The sequence below is a fragment of the Leptonotus elevatus genome, chromosome 18 (assembly GCF_054856555.1).
Source record: "Leptonotus elevatus isolate MCC_2025b chromosome 18, RoL_Lele_1.0, whole genome shotgun sequence".
Taxonomy (NCBI): Eukaryota; Metazoa; Chordata; class Actinopteri; order Syngnathiformes; family Syngnathidae; genus Leptonotus; species Leptonotus elevatus.
In genome coordinates this window covers 16,855,553-16,872,509 of record NC_141256.1, presented here as the reverse complement: position 1 = coordinate 16,872,509, position 16,957 = coordinate 16,855,553, and the positions used below count along the sequence as shown (strand labels likewise).

The following is a 16,957-nucleotide window of genomic DNA, read 5'->3' as shown; positions in this document are numbered from 1 at the left end:
GGGTCAAGCGCAAGTCAAAGTGCAAGTGCAAAAACAGTGACTGCCAAAAGTTTGGCCTCGTTACGTCCAATCATGTCAATTTGATGTCAAACAAACAAAAGTGTACACACCCTTTGATGTGAGGCTTTGGAACGGTCATAAAAGTGTCAAAACGGTTACAATTGTTACAATATCTTTTTTGGGACGCGCACGCACCCATAATTGCGTAAGATGCAATCAATAGATCAACTTTATTATTTTTGCAAAAGTGGCAGATTGTCATCACATCTGACAAATGTCATAAAAGTCACAGTGTTATGGATTTGACATGATGGCACAGCACATGGAAAATAATATGCACATGTCGCAGAAATGGACAACTCATATGCATGCTACTAGGCCACAACATTAGGCACACCCGTCCCTCGTCCGATGACATCCAAAGCAAGAAAAATTCACAACGATCAGTGAAAAGACAGCAAAGCCCTTTTGGGATTTTTCCTCATTTTGGGATGAAAGCGCATCTGACGCGCACTAGCTCAGCCTAGAGGCAAAGTTGCAGAATTGCAGCTTTTAGCAACCGAGCGGGGTGTGCCTAATATTGTGACACTGACAAACACCGACACGATTGGCAATGCTGCCTTTCTTGGGGGGGGTCTCAAAGTCCGTTTTGTCAACTTGCGCAAGACATTTTTTGAGGACGTCTGGCGTCCGCGGTAAGAAGACACAGGAGGAGGTTTCACCTTTTTTTGTTCAGAACTGGCCTCTTAAGAGTCCGGCTGTAGAAAAAGAAAAAAATAATCATTTTGGACAAATAATCTTATCACATTAAATGACATGAAAGTGGAAGACTCTCCTTTTTTCCGTGACGCAAAATTAAGACTTTTACGACGAATACATTTGCCAAAAAGACAAGCCCCTTACATTGGCAGATGCTTGAGAAGTGAGGCCCAGGAAGGCAAACACAGAATTGTTCTCTTTCGACTGGAAAAAGTCGTCATAGTCCTGCCGGGAAGAAAAAAAAAAAAAAGGGTGCGTTACATTTACAGCTTCCACGTGAACCTTTTTCGTACCAGTTCACCACCACAACCTTTTAGCTCGTAACGGTTGCCGTCCCGGAACCCGTTGCGCAAAGCACGTGGCGATGGGATTACCAGCGGCAGCGAGAGTGACGCCACGTAATCCGTGCCGGGATTACGTGGCGGGATTACAGATGATGGCGCGCGTCAACTCACAATAGGCAGCAAAAAGGGTCGCGAGCCAACCCGGCGGACGACGACGACTTCGTTCGAACGGAGCCAAACAGCCGTGACCTACTTTTGTGCCATCGCGGCCCCTCGGATTTTTTATCATCTCTTCATATTTGCAGACTAATCTCTTTTTTCATACTTTGCATGCACATGATACAGTTTGAGTTGAACAATTCAATTAAAATCAACATCGTAACGCAGTTTTTTTTTTTTTTTTTTTAAGTATTCAAACGAAATGTCTTTCATTTTCATTAGTCTTACACTAAAATTGACACCAAAACATTTCAACCCACAATTTGGTGCCGAGAAAGTTTCACTGGTTTTCGGCTATTTTAATGTCACTGAATCTTAAAGTGACATTTGGATTCCACCAATTAGATCACGTTCAGATATTCCATATTCCAACTATTGCTATTTTCTTTATGCTCCAACTTGGACGAGGACACGTCTGCCCCTTTTCAAGCATGTCATTATCGCTGAGATTTTGTTATGCAAATCAGGTTCCGTGTGGAAAATCAAGCAAAAGGAATTCTGAAAATGTGCCAATATGAGCAGCAAAAAACACAAAAAATACGCTACTTTTCATAAAAATCAAAGTGCATTTCGTAAACGGTCAAAGCGCAATTCATTGACAAAAAAAAATAAAACGAGACTCAGCAGAAACCATTCAAATACTTTTTGGCACTTTTTGTGTAATAAATCTCGGGAGATATTATAAAAACTGATCCCATATTAAATTGCAATTACAATATTGAGGCAACATAACTCACAATTAGCAGTACATTATTTTCAAAATGTTTTCTCCTTAGCTGTAAATAAAATTGCTTTAACAGTTTGACGTGCACATTTTTTGGACCATCGTAGAACGCAAAACAAGAAACTCCCTTCCTTTTTTTTTTTTTCTTTTTTTTTTTCTCTTTTTTTTTTAAGAAACTCCCTTCCCGGCAACACGTCGAGGCGGTTTCCGTTGTCTTCCTACCCCGCAGTAGCGGTCGCCATTGAAGATCTGCGGGGGCAGCGGGTTGCCTTTGCGCGGCCGATGGTCGCACGGGATGTGGCGGTACATCCACTGCCGCTGCTCCTCCAGCATGGCGATGTCCACTTGCTGGAAGCGGATGCGGTTGGCCTCCAGGAAGCCCACCACCGCCTGCTGCTGCTTTTTCACCTTCCGCGAGAGAAATTCAATTGCAAGCTCATCAAAAGTCAAGATGCATCTGAAATGTGATCACGTATTCCTCAGCGGGATTCGGTTATTGCGTGTTTCATAATTTCATCTATTGCAGCTTTATTTTGCTTTTTTTTTCCGGTTATTGCGTGTTTCATAATTTCATCTATTGCAGCTTTATTTTGCTTTTTTTTTCGGTTATTGCGTGTTTCATAATTTCATCTATTGCAGCTTTATTTTGCTTTTTTTTTTTCGGTTATTGCGTGTTTCATAATTTCATCTATTGCAGCTTTATTTTGCTTTTTTTTTCCGGTTATTGCGTGTTTCATAATTTCATCTATTGCAGCTTTATTTTGCTTTTTTTTTTCGGTTATTGCGTGTTTCATAATTTCATCTATTGCAGCTTTATTTTGCTTTTTTTTTTTTTCGGTTATTGCGTGTTTCATAATTTCATCTATTGCAGCTTTATTTTGCTTTTTTTTTTCGGTTATTGCGTGTTTCATAATTTCATCTATTGCAGCTTTATTTTGCTTTTTTTTTCGGTTATTGCGTGTTTCATAATTTCATCTATTGCAGCTTTATTTTGCTTTTTTTTTTTCGTTATTGCGTGTTTCATAATTTCATCTATTGCAGCTTTATTTTGCTTTTTTTTTCGGTTATTGCGTGTTTCATAATTTCATCTATTGCAGCTTTATTTTGCTTTTTTTTTTCGGTTATTGCGTGTTTCATAATTTCATCTATTGCAGCTTTATTTTGCTTTTTTTTTTTCGGTTATTGCGTGTTTCATAATTTCATCTATTGCAGCTTTATTTTGCTTTTTTTTTTCGGTTATTGCGTGTTTCATAATTTCATCTATTGCAGCTTTATTTTGCTTTTTTTTTTTCGGTTATTGCGTGTTTCATAATTTCATCTATTGCAGCTTTATTTTGCTTTTTTTTCCGGTTATTGCGTGTTTCATAATTTCATCTATTGCAGCTTTATTTTGCTTTTTTTTTTTTCGGTTATTGCGTGTTTCATAATTTCATCTATTGCAGCATTATTTTGCTTTTTTTTTCGGTTATTGCGTGTTTCATAATTTCATCTATTGCAGCTTTATTTTGCTTTTTTTTTCGTTTATTGCGTGTTTCATAATTTCATCTATTGCAGCTTTATTTTGCTTTTTTTTCCGGTTATTGCGTGTTTCATAATTTCATCTATTGCAGCTTTATTTTGCTTTTTTTTTTTCGGTTATTGCGTGTTTCATAATTTCATCTATTGCAGCTTTATTTTGCTTTTTTTTTTTCGGTTATTGCGTGTTTCATAATTTCATCTATTGCAGCTTCATTTTGCTTTTTTTTTTCGGTTATTGCGTGTTTCATAATTTCATCTATTGCAGCTTTATTTTGCTTTTTTTTTTTCGGTTATTGCGTGTTTCATAATTTCATCTATTGCAGCTTTATTTTGCTTTTTTTTTTTCGGTTATTGCGTGTTTCATAATTTCATCTATTGCAGCTTTATTTTGCTATTTTTTTTTCAGTTATTGCGTGTTTCATAATTTCATCTATCCATCCATCCATCCATTTTCTGTACCGCTTGTCCTCACAAGGGTCGCGGGGGTTGCTGGAGCCTATCCCAGCTGGCTTCGGGCAGTAGGCGGGGTCACACCCTGAACTGGTTGCCAGCCAATCGCAGGGCACACAAAGACGAACAACCATACTCACAATCACACCTATGGACAATTTGGAGTGTCCAATTCACCTGTGATGCATGTTTTTGGAATGTGGGAGGAAACCGGAGTACCCGGAGAAAACCCACGCAAGCACGGGGAGAACATGCAAACTCCACCCAGGAAGGCCGAAGGCCGGACTTGATCTCACAACCTTTGCACTGGGAGGCGGACGTGCTAACCAGTCAGCCACCGTGCCGCCAATTTCATCTATTGCAGCTTTATTTTGCTTTTTTTTTTTCGGTTATTGCGTGTTTCATAATTTCATCTATTGCAGCTTTATTTTGCTTTTTTTTTTCGGTTATTGCGTGTTTCATAATTTCATCTATTGCAGCTTTATTTTGCTTTTTTTTTCGGTTATTGCGTGTTTCATAATTTCATCTATTGCAGCTTTATTTTGCTTTTTTTTTCGGTTATTGCGTGTTTCATAATTTCATCTATTGCAGCTTTATTTTGCTTTTTTTTTTTCGGTTATTGCGTGTTTCATAATTTCATCTATTGCAGCTTTATTTTGCTTTTTTTTTCGGTTATTGCGTGTTTCATAATTTCATCTATTGCAGCTTTATTTTGCTTTTTTTTTTTTTTATCCCAGTAGGGATTAAAAAAAAATACAATCAGAGATCAGTAATGAGGATATCCCGCCATGCGTAAAGGGTGTTGCATTTTGGGACGGCGGCCACAATGGCGCTTTTGTTTGCCGGTCAGGGGCTCGATTGATGCACTCTCGCACCCAAACAAATGTGACCCTGCGGTGCACCCTCAATAGCAACGTGGCCAAGTGACAGCCAGTTTGTCTGATGGGAAACAGTTCAGTGTGTGCGTGTGTGTGTCATCATTTTAGGGTGCCAGATTCAACACATGTGGGTGAATTACAAAAATAGCCCACCCCTAAAAAAATTTATATAAATGCCTCACACTGCACACAAGTATGCAAGTGTTTTGTTTGCACTCTGAATGAAGGGATTAACTTGGAATAATCCTTTCATTACTGGACAAACATGCACAAAATAGGACTGCGGGGGGACAAATAAACAATGCAAAAACACACACAAATAATAATAGTACATAAGGATACATTCAAAGCCATGCCACAACAATCACAACAATGAGGCACTCTAAAGTCCCTGTCCATACATCGGCTGTCAAGTCTTGACTCTTTTTTTTAATAAATAAAATAAAATCGGCCTTCTTCTCACTTCCATCTTTCTACACGTGACATGCGAACACTCACTGCTGACAACAAGGCGCTCTAAAGCAGCCACTTTATTTTTTAAACACTTTGAATGGTAAAAACCTACATCATCATCAGGGTACGTTTGTTTCATTAACTTTGACAGCACGGTGGTTTGTGTGTGAGTTATGTAAATGTTACCTTGCATTGCATTGCATACTTGACAAGCAATTTATGATGCTGACAATTTCAAACGGTCCTTTCATGCCTTCTGCAGCAAAAGTCCTAATATGGCTGTTTCCCTCCCATCACTTGAACCCTGCATTCAATCAACACTAACTCCATTTAAAGGCTTTCAGAGCCAATTACTGCTCTGGCATCACTGACCCAAACGGTCAACGGACTGTCCTGTACTTTCCCTCTCTGTGATGATGAAGACAACTTTAAACGACTCGACTTCCTTTGTTAATGATCAAAGGCTGCACACAGGTATAGTTATAATTTTGATCAATAATCCACAAACAATAGTTAAAAAAATAGATATATATATCCCCAATCACTCACCGCCAATGATCCACTTGACGAGGCAATGTAAACCTTGATGATAACCATTTTAATTCCTCATTACGGGGCCACCGAAAGAAGGCGAAGCTCAACCGACAATATCGCGACAAAGTGCGTTTGATTGCATGAGAGCGAAGACGCCAGGGTTCAAACTAAGCCATCGGACGCTTGTGCTGACCGGCTGGCGATAATAAACGACGCGCTTCCGGTGTTACTTTTCAAATGAAAAATAAGTCGACTTATTTTCTTCCCTTTTTCTCCTTTTTAACGCGTCGACTTATTTACATATTATTTACGGAAAGGCAAATATGATCTCTTACATACTGTTTCATAGAAAAATATGTGTCATGTATACATCACAATCAAATGAAATGCGACACACCATCGAATGTTTTTATTTTGAACGTTTTAATTCTACTGCTTTCAAGTAAAACTTACTTTCAGGTGGAACAATCCAGAGACCGAATGTTTTGAATCAGGGGTGTCCAAAATGTTCTCCTTTTCTTGCTGTCTGAATCATTTCTCTTCTAACGACTGTTACACGCCAAGCCTGGCCCTTTAAAGAGTAGTTTTATGGAGGATGGAGTATTGCAGTGCCGCACTTTGGCACAGGGGGCGCTGTTGGTCCAGGGAGTGAATGAGAGCGGTGGAGCTTGAGCTGAGCGTGCGTTGGTGGAAAAAAGCTCAAATAAAGTTTGTGCGAAAGCAACGAAAAGAGATCATGCATGTTCAGTCTGTACCACGGTTGAGAGTTCCCTGGACAAGGGAAGAGGATTTAATACGACGTAGCATCAGGAAAGTAACATTAGCTTGCTCAAGCACACTGACATGGTCACAATACTATATACTACATGAGCCAAAGTAAATATTGTGCTTAAGTACATTTCGGTACTTCTGTATTTTTACGTTATTAAAAGAAAAAGTGTACTTCAATTTTCACACATGCAAAATGTTAATGACGTCACACCCATTTAAATCTGATTTTCAAAGCATTGGTGGCTGGTTCAATTCCCGGCCAATGCATTGATCATGATTATTTCTCCCATAAATACTATTCTTTATATTTACTATTAGTTTATTATTGTAGCAATCCAATTAGTGTTTATGCACCGCCGTAGGCTGAGTTAACCGCATTCGCGTGGTGTAATGCAAGACGATCCTGTGACGTCATAGAAGCGGCTCCTCACCAACAGCAGCCGAGCGATGGCCGTCGTTCCTGTTCTCCGTCCTCCCTCCCAGTTCAATTTGGATTCATAACCTCGACATATTATCCACACAGACTACCCCACGCGCACAAGACGGCGGTGTTGAACACTGACAAATAAAAACGCGGGGAGGCTACCTAGCTCGCTCGCTTCGTAGCACGTTAGCAGTGTTAGCTTAGCCAAAAGTTGTAGCCTTTTTTTTGTTGTTGATTTTTTTCGAGATTGTGCGACGAGCTTTTCACACTTGAGACGGTCCACCAATGTCACAGTTGGTGTAAAAAAAACAAAACACGACCCACTCTTTTTGTGGGGGATTCATGGCCGTGAAGGTGGAAGACGACACCTAACGGTAAGACGCCGCCTCACCTGTTGCAGTGTTTTGTTTTGTTGCTCCAACGGCGGAGCTCGGCTAGCTTTCCGTTAGCTCCCGCGATGCAATTGTTTTGTGGGCTTGTCAAAACACACACACACTCATTGTTTATTTAACACGGACTAATTGGTGCTTGACGCCGCCCACTTGTGTGTTAGCGGTGACAACAATGCAACTGACAAGAGCAGACGGCGGCGAGGGTTTTAGCCTAATCCGGTCAAAGATGGGGCAGTTGCCCAATGCTTGAATCTACTATAGATTTTCTTCGTAGTGAAGACATTCTGGTCGTGAGTAATAATTTGGATTGAAGTGGACGAGGTAAGTAGGGGCTTGATTTTGGCTTTGTGGGCTTGTGTTGCCATAGAAACACGCCCATTTGCTCTGTCAGGGGGGGTTGTTTTGGCTGGATTTACATTGTGGACCCCAGTTTACATTGAATGCCGATGATCCCCAGTTTATTATTTTTAAATGATCTTTTGTATGCACTAGTTCCAATTTAAAGCATTTATTTTCACCTGTTCTCTCACACAATCATTTAAAACAAAAAGGAGGCCATATGTGCTTGCTCCAAGCTACTTTTCACTCCTAATTGAAGTTTAAGGGTAAAACCTGACACACAAAACAAAACACAAATAGGCATTGTGCATTTAAACACACAAAAAAAAAAGATTCAACCACACCCTGATTTTGTCTATCAAAAGTCGTCTGAGAGCTTAACACTAATCTTTAATGCAAAACAGCCTAACGGAAATGATGTTGAGATAATTATAAAGCAACTACTACTTTCCTGCACAAACAGAGCATACAACAACCTCAATCGTGTAAACCTCTCGGCGAAGCGACAACAATAAACTTTATGAATAAAGCCTCCAGCGCATTGTGTTGTTGCTAAGTGACCATGCTGTGCGACCAGGAAGTCCTCAAGAGCAACCCGTTGGTCTCATTATGTCAAGTGTCTCGCCTCAGTTGCTTAGTAGCAACTTTGAGGTTGGTTAATCAACGGTCATCTTTGTAAGTCTTTTGTGTGTTGCCTATTCCTGAAAATGTGCCTGTGAGCAAGATTGTTTGGATTGTGAAAAAACGTCCTCCTCTCCCTCTCCAAACCATTCGCGATAGTGTTGCTTTGCTGAACTCGAAACAAAATGGATTCCAAGTGCGACGCATCCGATGACGACTGGGACGACAATCGAAGCCAACGGTCCCTCCGGAGCTGGAAGAGTCGAACCTCCGCCAGTAAGAAGCAGAAGCTCTACAAGAAATACCAGGACAGGATCCAGGCTGAAAAGGCGACTCCCAAAAGCGAAATGTACCCCGCCGATCCCGAGCGGGACCCGGCGTCAGACGGCGAGGGGCGCCGGAGCAAGGGCACGTCTTACTCGGACGACTACGACAACGAGTCGGAACGTTCGCTCTCGCCGTACGCGCAAGATCAGACGCTGTCGCCCACGCCGCCGGCGCGCGCAAACTTCATTTCCAGCAGTTCGCCCTACAACACAGGTTCGACACACGCCTGGGAAGGTCATGTTTGAAGTTAATTTGTTACAATGTTTTTTATCCTGTTTTAAGTAAAATATTATTTCCGTTTTGAACTGTGTATTTTTGCCATGTTTTTCACAGATTATTATTATTTTTATTTTTTTTATATGTGCATGTCAGGTTTGGAGAAGCGGGTTCAAGCCCGCCCACCACGTCCTGGCCGCAGCCGTGCGACACGGTCGCACAGCAAGGACTCCCTCCCTCCCAGAGACCTGGACCCCCTGACCAGGCAAATGCTGTCGGGCCGTCTGCTGAAGATCAACGAGTTGCGCAACGTGCACGGCGAGCTGCAGCTGCGCATCGCCGAGCTACAGAAGGAGAATCGTATTCTTAAGCAGGTACACTCATCTAAAAAACGAAAAAAAAGAAAAAAAAAAGATGAACTGCAATTTGGAGTTGATGGATCATTGCAATCCAGCCCTCTAGTAATTGACAACGGCGCATTTCAGCTTCAGACGCGGCAGGAGAAGGCCCTGCAGAACTACACGGACGCCGAGAGCAAGATCTCCCAGATGCTGTCCTGCCACGCCAACGAGACGCACGTGCTGCGCGAGCGGCTGCGGCGCACGCGGGAGCGCGAGCGCGCCGCCGAGCGCCGCCTGAAGGAGAAGGAGGAGCAGCTGCTGCGGAGCCACGCCACCGTCGGGCGCATGAAGAAGTTGGTGGAGCAGCGCGAGTTGGGCGCCCGCGAGGAGCTCAGCGGCAAGCTGGACCAGGAGAGGGCGCGCACGCACGAGGCCGAGCTCAAGATTAAGGTGACCGCCCCGTAAAAACCGTTAACTTGACATGAAAATAGCAGCTATTTTGTTTTTAATTAAATCGCTCGCTACAGTTCTGGAATTAATAGAAACATACACTTCTTAGACAATTACCTGTGAATAGAATATAAAGAATTCAAAGGGGAAGTCGGGTCAAAAATGTTCTTTCCAGTATGTTCACCCGTTTTGATCTCAGTTTGCCAATTGCTGTTGACTGAAAATAACATCACAGTTGCTCAGAACTCGGGTAACGAACGGCCAAGCACGGTTGACCCGTTGTCTGGGTTTGGTCATGTGACATTTGTAAATTAAGCCTTACGCAATAATTAATCAAAATATCATGTTTCGACTAGCGGGGCAGCATATAACATATTATTGGAAATAAAGCTTTTGACTTGAATTCCTATTAAAACAATTTGCAACATAATTTACTGGACATTGTGCTACTCCTTCTGGTGTGCACACATTGGCCACCAGGGGTCACAACTCTATTACTACTGTATATTATTTTACTTCTTTTTTTTTCATTGTTTATTTTTTAGTATTTATTGTAACATTTTAGTGTGTGGTTTTTTTTTATTACTTCATTTTTTTCCATTTTTTTTTTTAGTATATATTGTAACATTTTAGTGTGTGTGTTTTTTTTTTTATTACTTCATTTTTTTTCATTGTTTATTTTTTAGTATTTATTGTAACATTTTAGTGTGTGGTTTTTTTTTATTACTTCATTTTATTTTCATTTATTTTTTAGTATTTATTGTAACATTTTAGTGTTTTTTTTTTTTTTATTACTTCATTTTTTTTTCATTGTTTATTTTTTAGTATTTATTGTAACATTTTAGTGTGTGGTTTTTTTTTTAATCACAATTTTAGTCACGAAGCCGAATAAGCAATACATCTTTAAAATTCTCAATTTTCAGCCATTTCATTCATCTTTTCTCCATTTGAAATGTATTTTTAGGAGCTGGAGAGGAACATGGAGCTGCTCAACGGCAGCCACCAGAGGCAGCTGGCTGTTGAGAGGAAGAAGACGCTCGGTGCACAAGAAGAGATCAAGAGTCTGCAGAAGGAGCTGGAGCGTCTGGCCATTAAACTCAGGGTGCTTACATAGAAACAGACACCAGTGGTGGCCGACAAGCTCGGAACGACATTCCCACGCTAAATTCCGATGCAATATGTTCCCAACCGTCTTTTCTCTAACGTTTGGTTGTGTTTCTTATAACCACCACACACTATTAAAAACACAGGCACGAAAAGAGCAGGTTAGCATCACGATGTCCTCTTTTCCAGGAAAAAGAACGGGAATTAGAAACCAGGAACATTTACGCCCACCGCATGGGAAAAGTCTCACCGAGGAAAGTCGCCGATGGCGAAGCGAAATACAAACGTGAGGCAAAAAGACGTCCTCCGGCGAGACGGCGACGAGGACGAGCGTCGCTGAATTCATGATTATTTTAGTCTACGACAGGACGCACTCCAAGGCGGTGCAGACGTACGGCCGCAGCAGCAGCAGCCCCGATTTCCCCTCGCCTCCCCCCGCCTCCGTGGAGTACAGCGACCCGGCCCCCGACGGATACCTGTCGCTCAAGGTGGCGGCTGCCGTGATCTCCCCCGGTCACTATGTAAGAACTTTAATATACTGTTTCGTAACAACAAGAAAAAGTCCTCTAAAAAGTCTTATTTAGGGAGTTGGGATTGAGTGAATAATTAATTCAAATGCATTTGGAATCATCCGCTCATTCCCTAATCTCTAACAAGCGAACAGCTCAGCTTCTCGAGCACTATATCTTTTTGTTTCTTTGCTTTGACGTGGCCAGCAGGTGGACGGGGTGGACAGCGGACCGAAACCAAACCCGGAGCAGCAGCAGCAGAAGACGACGACGACGAGTGAAAATGAAAGCGGCTCAAGGGAAGTGAAAGAAACGGAGGAGGAACATCAACGGAACTCCCAGGACGTCCTTGACGTGAAGGCCAACGTATTCATAGACGGTAAGAAGAGTCCACACAAAAGTTTCAAAATAAAATGTATGTATATATTTTTTTGTTGTTGCTTGCATCACAAAGCAGATCAAGCAAGAGACTTGAAAAACTTGTAAGTTGAGGCACTACCGTATTGTCCAGTTGATTTTTCTGAAAACAAATCTGATCAAACTCCAGACTTTCAGCTTCTGGCATTCCTCATATATTGCGCGTGTGATTTTCCAGACTGGGAGAAGGAAAAGGAGGAAGAAGGCAGCTTCTTGACCAACCTTCGCAAGAGTGTCCACGTCCAAGAGGAAGCGGAGCGGTGGAGGAACCACCACCACCACGGCGCCGCCGACGCTGGCAAAGCGCGTCGCAAGAAAGACCAGCTGTTGGCCAAGATGCGAGAAATCGACCTGCAGAAGGACGACGCGCGCAACGGCGCCTTGGTCGACTCGTGCGAGTCCAACGCGGCCACCGCCGAGACGCCGCCGTCGTCGCCGGGGCGGCGGCGAAGTCTTACCTCTCTGAAGGCCTACGATGACTCGGTCTTCAGAAACTTTGCGCCCTCGTTCGGGAACCCTCGCCAAAGCGCAGCCAGGGAGGACAACGACCACGCTCTGGAGGCCATCGGCATCTTCAGCCTGAAGGGCGCCGAGGCGGAGGAAAAGAGCAAGAAGTCGGTGCTCATGCAGCAGCTGTTCGGCTCTCTGGCGGCGCCTCTGGGCGACGCCCGCACAGCGGAGCTGCTGGACGACATGACGGGCGGGGTCGGGACGCGGGCGGGTTCGCGCGGGGTGGGCCGCCTCGGATTCAGCACGCCCGCCGCCTCCATGAGCGCTCGGCACGTGGTGGACAGCCGGCCCGCCGTCCGCGTCATTCCTTCCTTTGACGACGACATCGAAGAGCTCACCTTGTAACTTTGTTTTAGTTAGTTGCACTTGACATTCAGGTTTTTCGTGAGCAGGCATCCATAGACAATAACACAACGATTCATATTATTTCATTTGTTTCCAACAAGTTGTAATTTGTGTTATTTGTTAGTGCTAGTAGCACATTTCAGTTAATTTATTGCACCCTAAACAAGGACAAAATGTTTTTTTCAGATCAGTATTTATTGTGACATTTAGTTCATGATTAAATATGGACCTTTTCAAAAATTATGTTTCTAAGTTTTGTGGAGGACACATAATGGAATTTGTCATTACGTACACTTATTCTAGAATACAATGTAGATCAAGAATAAATGTATGGGGGGAGTTAAACTTATACACCTTTTCATTTTTCATGAACCAGTTTGTGTGGGATACATTCCAGACTTAACCTCACTAGTTGAAAAGCACAATCTATAGAATTTAAAAAAATATATAGTTTCAACTTATTAAAACTATTAAAATCCGAATTGTGCGTCGAACATTTGTAATTACCAGATTAAAAGTTAGTCATTTGTTTTGGTGTCTACCTGTTACACAAATTCAAATTTGTGTACTACCTCTTTCAATTAAGGCGCACAACGCCGATTTGACACATCCAATATGGCGGAAACAGACGTATCCCAGCAACACAGATTTTCCATTCATTTGCAATACCTTTTAGGGCTGACTGAAACACGCAATATGGCGGACGCACCGACGTTACCCAGCAACGGGCCAACTCGCTCGAGGCGGCGGCGTACGTATCCCCGGACAACCTTTCCCCGCCCCTCCACCGGTAGCTCCCTGTTCCAAAACAAGCTGACCCTCTTCGCAAGTACCCGAAGTGGGACGGAGGGAGGGAATTAAATAAAAACGCAGCGAGTGGGTCTTTTTTCCCCCAAAGAGGGGCTCCATGTCCATACGGTGGTCTTCACTCGTGTACTTGGTTTCTGACAAGTTAGGACCACGGTTGAGACGACGAAAGGACATTTGAACAAGTTTCAATAACGAGGAAGTGCGTTTGATGTCAAGCAGCGCTTCACCTTGATGAGTCACGTGGTAAGAACTACCTGTCAATTGTTAATACAAAACGTTTGAAATAGCCTACAATAACTTATCTCTTTTTTTTAATTTCTACATTTACTAGTAACATTTAAATAAGTTACTGAACAAATGCCAATGTCAAGTAAATCTAACTAGTCGTGGTTAGCATGTCAAAGTTTCAATCTTGGCTCACATATAAGAAAAACATGCATATTACTATGATAGGTCCATTGAACACTCCAAATTATCCATAAGTGTGAATGGTTGCCTTTATGTGCCCTGCCAGCACAGATAAGCCGGGCAGTAAATTGATGGTTGTAAATAAAATGCCCATTATGTGAAAATATGCTGACTATGTTGTTTAATTTACGGCTTGGTGGGGAAAAAAATGCAATGAGGCAAACTTTCCATCGGTCAGACCAGTAAGGTTTTGGCAAGCCATAATAATCACCTCCATGTCTTAATGCAAGCCTATCATTAGATACAATGAGCTCATTGCCGGTCAGGCCTGTTATGGCTTATTATGGGATAAAGGGAGCGCAAATGGCCTGAGACCACTTTTACTGATTATTATTATTATTATTATTATAACAACGCGCACATTGTTTAGGCTGCCTTTGATGTAGCTTTCATGCCCGTTTCCTAGTCCAAGTAAAGCAAGTTATTGAATTTAGTGACGACAAAACGACTACAATCCAATTTTCGCTTTATTCCCTTTTTTTCGTAGGCAAACCCGTTCAGGCAGAAAACAAGTAACTTTGTTCAAGCTTGTTAATGACAGCTTGATTTTATCAGTGGCAATGATCAAATATTCAATCTTAAGATTTTTTTCTTTTTGTATTTTTGAGGTGGGGGGCAGCCTATTTACGCAGGAAACAATTTGGGTACGTATGAATGCTTTCTTTGAAGCCAGGTTCTTTGTTTTTAAATGACAGACTGAAATCAAACTGCTGAGTCATGTACAGTACCGATGCTCTTATGTTGCCATAGCAACTTCAAAGCCGCCGTCATTTGATGTGACAAGTCAATTGGCTTAATCACCACAATGGAGAAAGAGAATCCGCTAACTACCATCATAATTATTTTCACTTCCCGTTGAACGACTTTTGGCGTATTCTCTCTCTCTCTCTCTCGTCTAGAGATCTAAAGAACTTGAGGAACTCTTCAGAATGTTTTAGAAAGTGTGCCGAAGAAGCGCTCCAATAATGGAAGCCTCCCGGACCAGTCCAATCGCACCCGAGCAGGAGGCGGGATGCGAGGAAGACGACCGCTCGCATTCAGGCGATCATCTCCTGACCCTGAAGGCCTTGACGGAGAAACTGAGACTGCAGACCAGAAGACCTTCTTACCTGGAATGGAAAGCCAGGGTGGAGGCGGAAAGTGTCCGAAGCTCGGGTAGCGGCGAAGCGGAAGGCGGCCGCAAACGAGGGGACTCGGACGTGATCCGGTGCAAATTGCCATCGGGTGTGTTGAAGGCCTTTGAGAACGTGGATGAGGCTCTCAGTTGGCTCAGGAGAGAACTGGTAAGATGATTCCCAACTTCTGAAATGTTATTAGAAACCAAGAAACTTGCTCCGACTCTGCTACTTTACTTCTGGCAACCCGTCGGGGCAGCAAAAAGTTGGCCACGAATAAGTGATTTCCTTGAAGACATTTCGACTAACCTTCAGTCGCTTGCTGCTTTTCTCCATTTTTACTGCAACCCATCAAGGCGGCAAAAAAGTTGGGCAAAGTTAAGATGCAACCTTGGCTCTCTTCCTGTTTCTTTTCATCTTTGACTAAATGCAAGCCCGTTTAGGCAGCAAATAGCCTGTATAAATTCCCTCTGTGCTTCATGACGTAAAAATTACAATACAATCTTCACTCTGTCACCAGTATTTTGTTGTTTTTATATTTTGATGGCAGCCTGTTTTAGCAGGGGACTAGATAGGTCTGAATTTATACTTCTGGAGTTAAATAATCTAATCACATAGGAATTATCATCAATCTTAAATTTGTATTTGTTCATGTTCAGTTTGCAGCCCGTTTGGGCATCTGACATCGTTGAGACTTAACAGTTATCGAATCTTGACCTATTTTATAAAAATAAATAAAAAATCTTGGCAGCAAACAATTTGGTCCTAATCTATGCTTTGTTTGCCGAGTCACAGCAACTACATCGCATCGTCTCCAACAATAGCCAAGCAAAAACGGACGAATGGACCCGGTTGAAAGAAGCGTGAGAAACTGAGTTTTCTTTGTGGATTTGGTGGCACAACCAGGCCTTCTCCCGGTTTGCTTTTCAGAGCGACATGCGAACGCAGGACCAGCATCTGGCGAAGCAGCTGGTTCGTCTGCGCGGCGACATCAGCAAGCTGCGGATCGAGCAGGCGTGCCAACTGCACCGCCGCATGCTCAACGACGCCACCTACGGCCTGGAGGAGCGCGACGAGCTGTCCGACCTGCCGTGCGAGTGCCCCGTCACGCCGGGCCTGGGCCTCTCGGCGCCGCTGCGGCTCATCGGAGTCACCAAGATGAACATCAACTCAAGGCGCTTCTCGCTGTGCTAGCTCAACATTAACGCGTAGCATGCAGACGCTAACGCTAGCCTATTCGAATGTAACGGAAAACACAGCATGCCTTGAACATACTTAGACCTAATAAAAGAATGTACCAAAGGGTGCAACTGCAGTTGTTGATGCTTTTGTCTCCGAAGTGACCGAAGTAACCAATGGTAACCCAAACAACCCCAATCGAAACCATAAACCCTTATTGCAAACCACGCCGAACCTACCCCTAACTCTAACCAACACAAAGTTTACCCTGAACAAAAATCCTCAGCCCTAAGCCAACTTTTACTCTAACCCTTAAACACTGGGCAACCCTAAACTCGAACATCATCCATTTTCGATACCAATTATCCGACATATTCCCGAAAACAATTAACCCTAAACCAAAACTAATTCTGCGCTATGACAGACCATAACACCAACCGACATCCCAGTACACTCGTTTTAAGTACATATTTGCTAGCACATTTCCTACAAACGACCATATTTATATCTGTAGCTATAGCAGAATTTAGCTTGATTAAATTTGGTTGTGTAGATAAGAAGGTTCTGACATTTCAAATTTAAACAAACATCAGCACGGCTAACTGGCTTACGCTAACGCCATCTGACAATGGAGCCCGACGGGGGCCCGAACACAGACGAAAGTCTCTTTTAATGACCCAATCCGACCGGGTGATCGTTTTAATAAAGTCTCTGCGATGTAAAAGTGCCAGAACAATCCCGTCAACGCAGACAAACGGGATTAAGGATTAACATTACGGGAGGCCAATTAGGATGCCTTC

At 42.7% G+C, this 16,957-nt stretch overlaps 3 protein-coding genes across 6 annotated transcripts; 2 read left to right on the top strand and 1 right to left on the bottom strand.

Annotated features, from left to right (window-relative positions):
- Window positions 1-211: 211 nt before the first annotated feature.
- sh3bgrl2 (SH3 domain binding glutamate-rich protein like 2) lies at window positions 212-6,016 on the bottom strand. Its single transcript, XM_086060636.1, has 4 exons — window positions 5,835-6,016; window positions 2,209-2,394; window positions 904-984; window positions 212-758 (listed from the first exon to the last, which is right to left on the bottom strand). Exons 1-4 carry the CDS (start codon window positions 5,880-5,882, stop codon window positions 747-749), a joined length of 327 nt encoding a protein of 108 aa, XP_085916762.1. The 5' UTR covers window positions 5,883-6,016; the 3' UTR covers window positions 212-746.
- Window positions 5,570-13,031, top strand: lca5 (lebercilin LCA5). Of its 3 annotated transcripts, none has more exons than XM_086060631.1 (9): window positions 5,570-5,759; window positions 8,526-8,906; window positions 9,066-9,283; window positions 9,395-9,700; window positions 10,665-10,802; window positions 10,994-11,090; window positions 11,162-11,325; window positions 11,521-11,692; window positions 11,909-13,031. In XM_086060631.1, exons 2-9 carry the CDS (start codon window positions 8,552-8,554, stop codon window positions 12,583-12,585), a joined length of 2,127 nt encoding a protein of 708 aa, XP_085916757.1. In that variant the 5' UTR covers window positions 5,570-5,759; window positions 8,526-8,551; the 3' UTR covers window positions 12,586-13,031. The 3 variants fall into 3 exon arrangements, with proteins under 3 accessions (XP_085916757.1, XP_085916755.1, XP_085916756.1); XM_086060629.1 differs by lacking the exon at window positions 5,570-5,759 and adding an exon at window positions 6,971-7,388 and having other exon boundaries at window positions 11,909-13,030; XM_086060630.1 differs by lacking the exon at window positions 5,570-5,759 and adding an exon at window positions 7,423-7,727.
- Window positions 13,032-13,389: 358 nt separating this feature from the next.
- Window positions 13,390-16,282, top strand: fam167ab (family with sequence similarity 167 member Ab). 2 transcript variants are annotated; one of them, XM_086060635.1, is made up of 4 exons: window positions 13,390-13,638; window positions 14,472-14,507; window positions 14,763-15,146; window positions 15,909-16,282. In XM_086060635.1, the coding sequence occupies exons 3-4, from the start codon at window positions 14,829-14,831 to the stop codon at window positions 16,170-16,172; spliced, it is 582 nt and encodes a 193-aa protein (XP_085916761.1). In that variant the 5' UTR covers window positions 13,390-13,638; window positions 14,472-14,507; window positions 14,763-14,828; the 3' UTR covers window positions 16,173-16,282. The 2 variants fall into 2 exon arrangements, with proteins under 2 accessions (XP_085916761.1, XP_085916760.1); XM_086060634.1 differs by lacking the exon at window positions 14,472-14,507 and having other exon boundaries at window positions 13,391-13,638; window positions 15,909-16,281.
- Window positions 16,283-16,957: the final 675 nt, after the last annotated feature.

Bases quoted from the DNA above. Each gene is read 5' to 3' on its own strand.
- sh3bgrl2 (XM_086060636.1), bottom strand. From the start codon at position 5,882: ATGGTTATCATCAAGGTTTACATTGCCTCGTCAAGTGGATCATTGGCG. The intron at 2,395-5,834 runs GTGAGTGATTGG...CTCTCGCGGAAG, and splicing joins CGTCAAGTGGATCATTGGCG to GTGAAAAAGCAGCAGCAGGC. The intron at 985-2,208 runs GTAGGAAGACAA...TCTTCCCGGCAG, and splicing joins ATGGCGACCGCTACTGCGGG to GACTATGACGACTTTTTCCA.
- lca5 (XM_086060631.1), top strand. From the start codon at position 8,552: ATGGATTCCAAGTGCGACGCATCCGATGACGACTGGGACGACAATCGA. The intron at 9,284-9,394 runs GTACACTCATCT...GGCGCATTTCAG, and splicing joins AGAATCGTATTCTTAAGCAG to CTTCAGACGCGGCAGGAGAA. The intron at 11,326-11,520 runs GTAAGAACTTTA...TGACGTGGCCAG, and splicing joins TGATCTCCCCCGGTCACTAT to CAGGTGGACGGGGTGGACAG.
- fam167ab (XM_086060635.1), top strand. From the start codon at position 14,829: ATGGAAGCCTCCCGGACCAGTCCAATCGCACCCGAGCAGGAGGCGGGA. The intron at 15,147-15,908 runs GTAAGATGATTC...TTTGCTTTTCAG, and splicing joins GTTGGCTCAGGAGAGAACTG to AGCGACATGCGAACGCAGGA.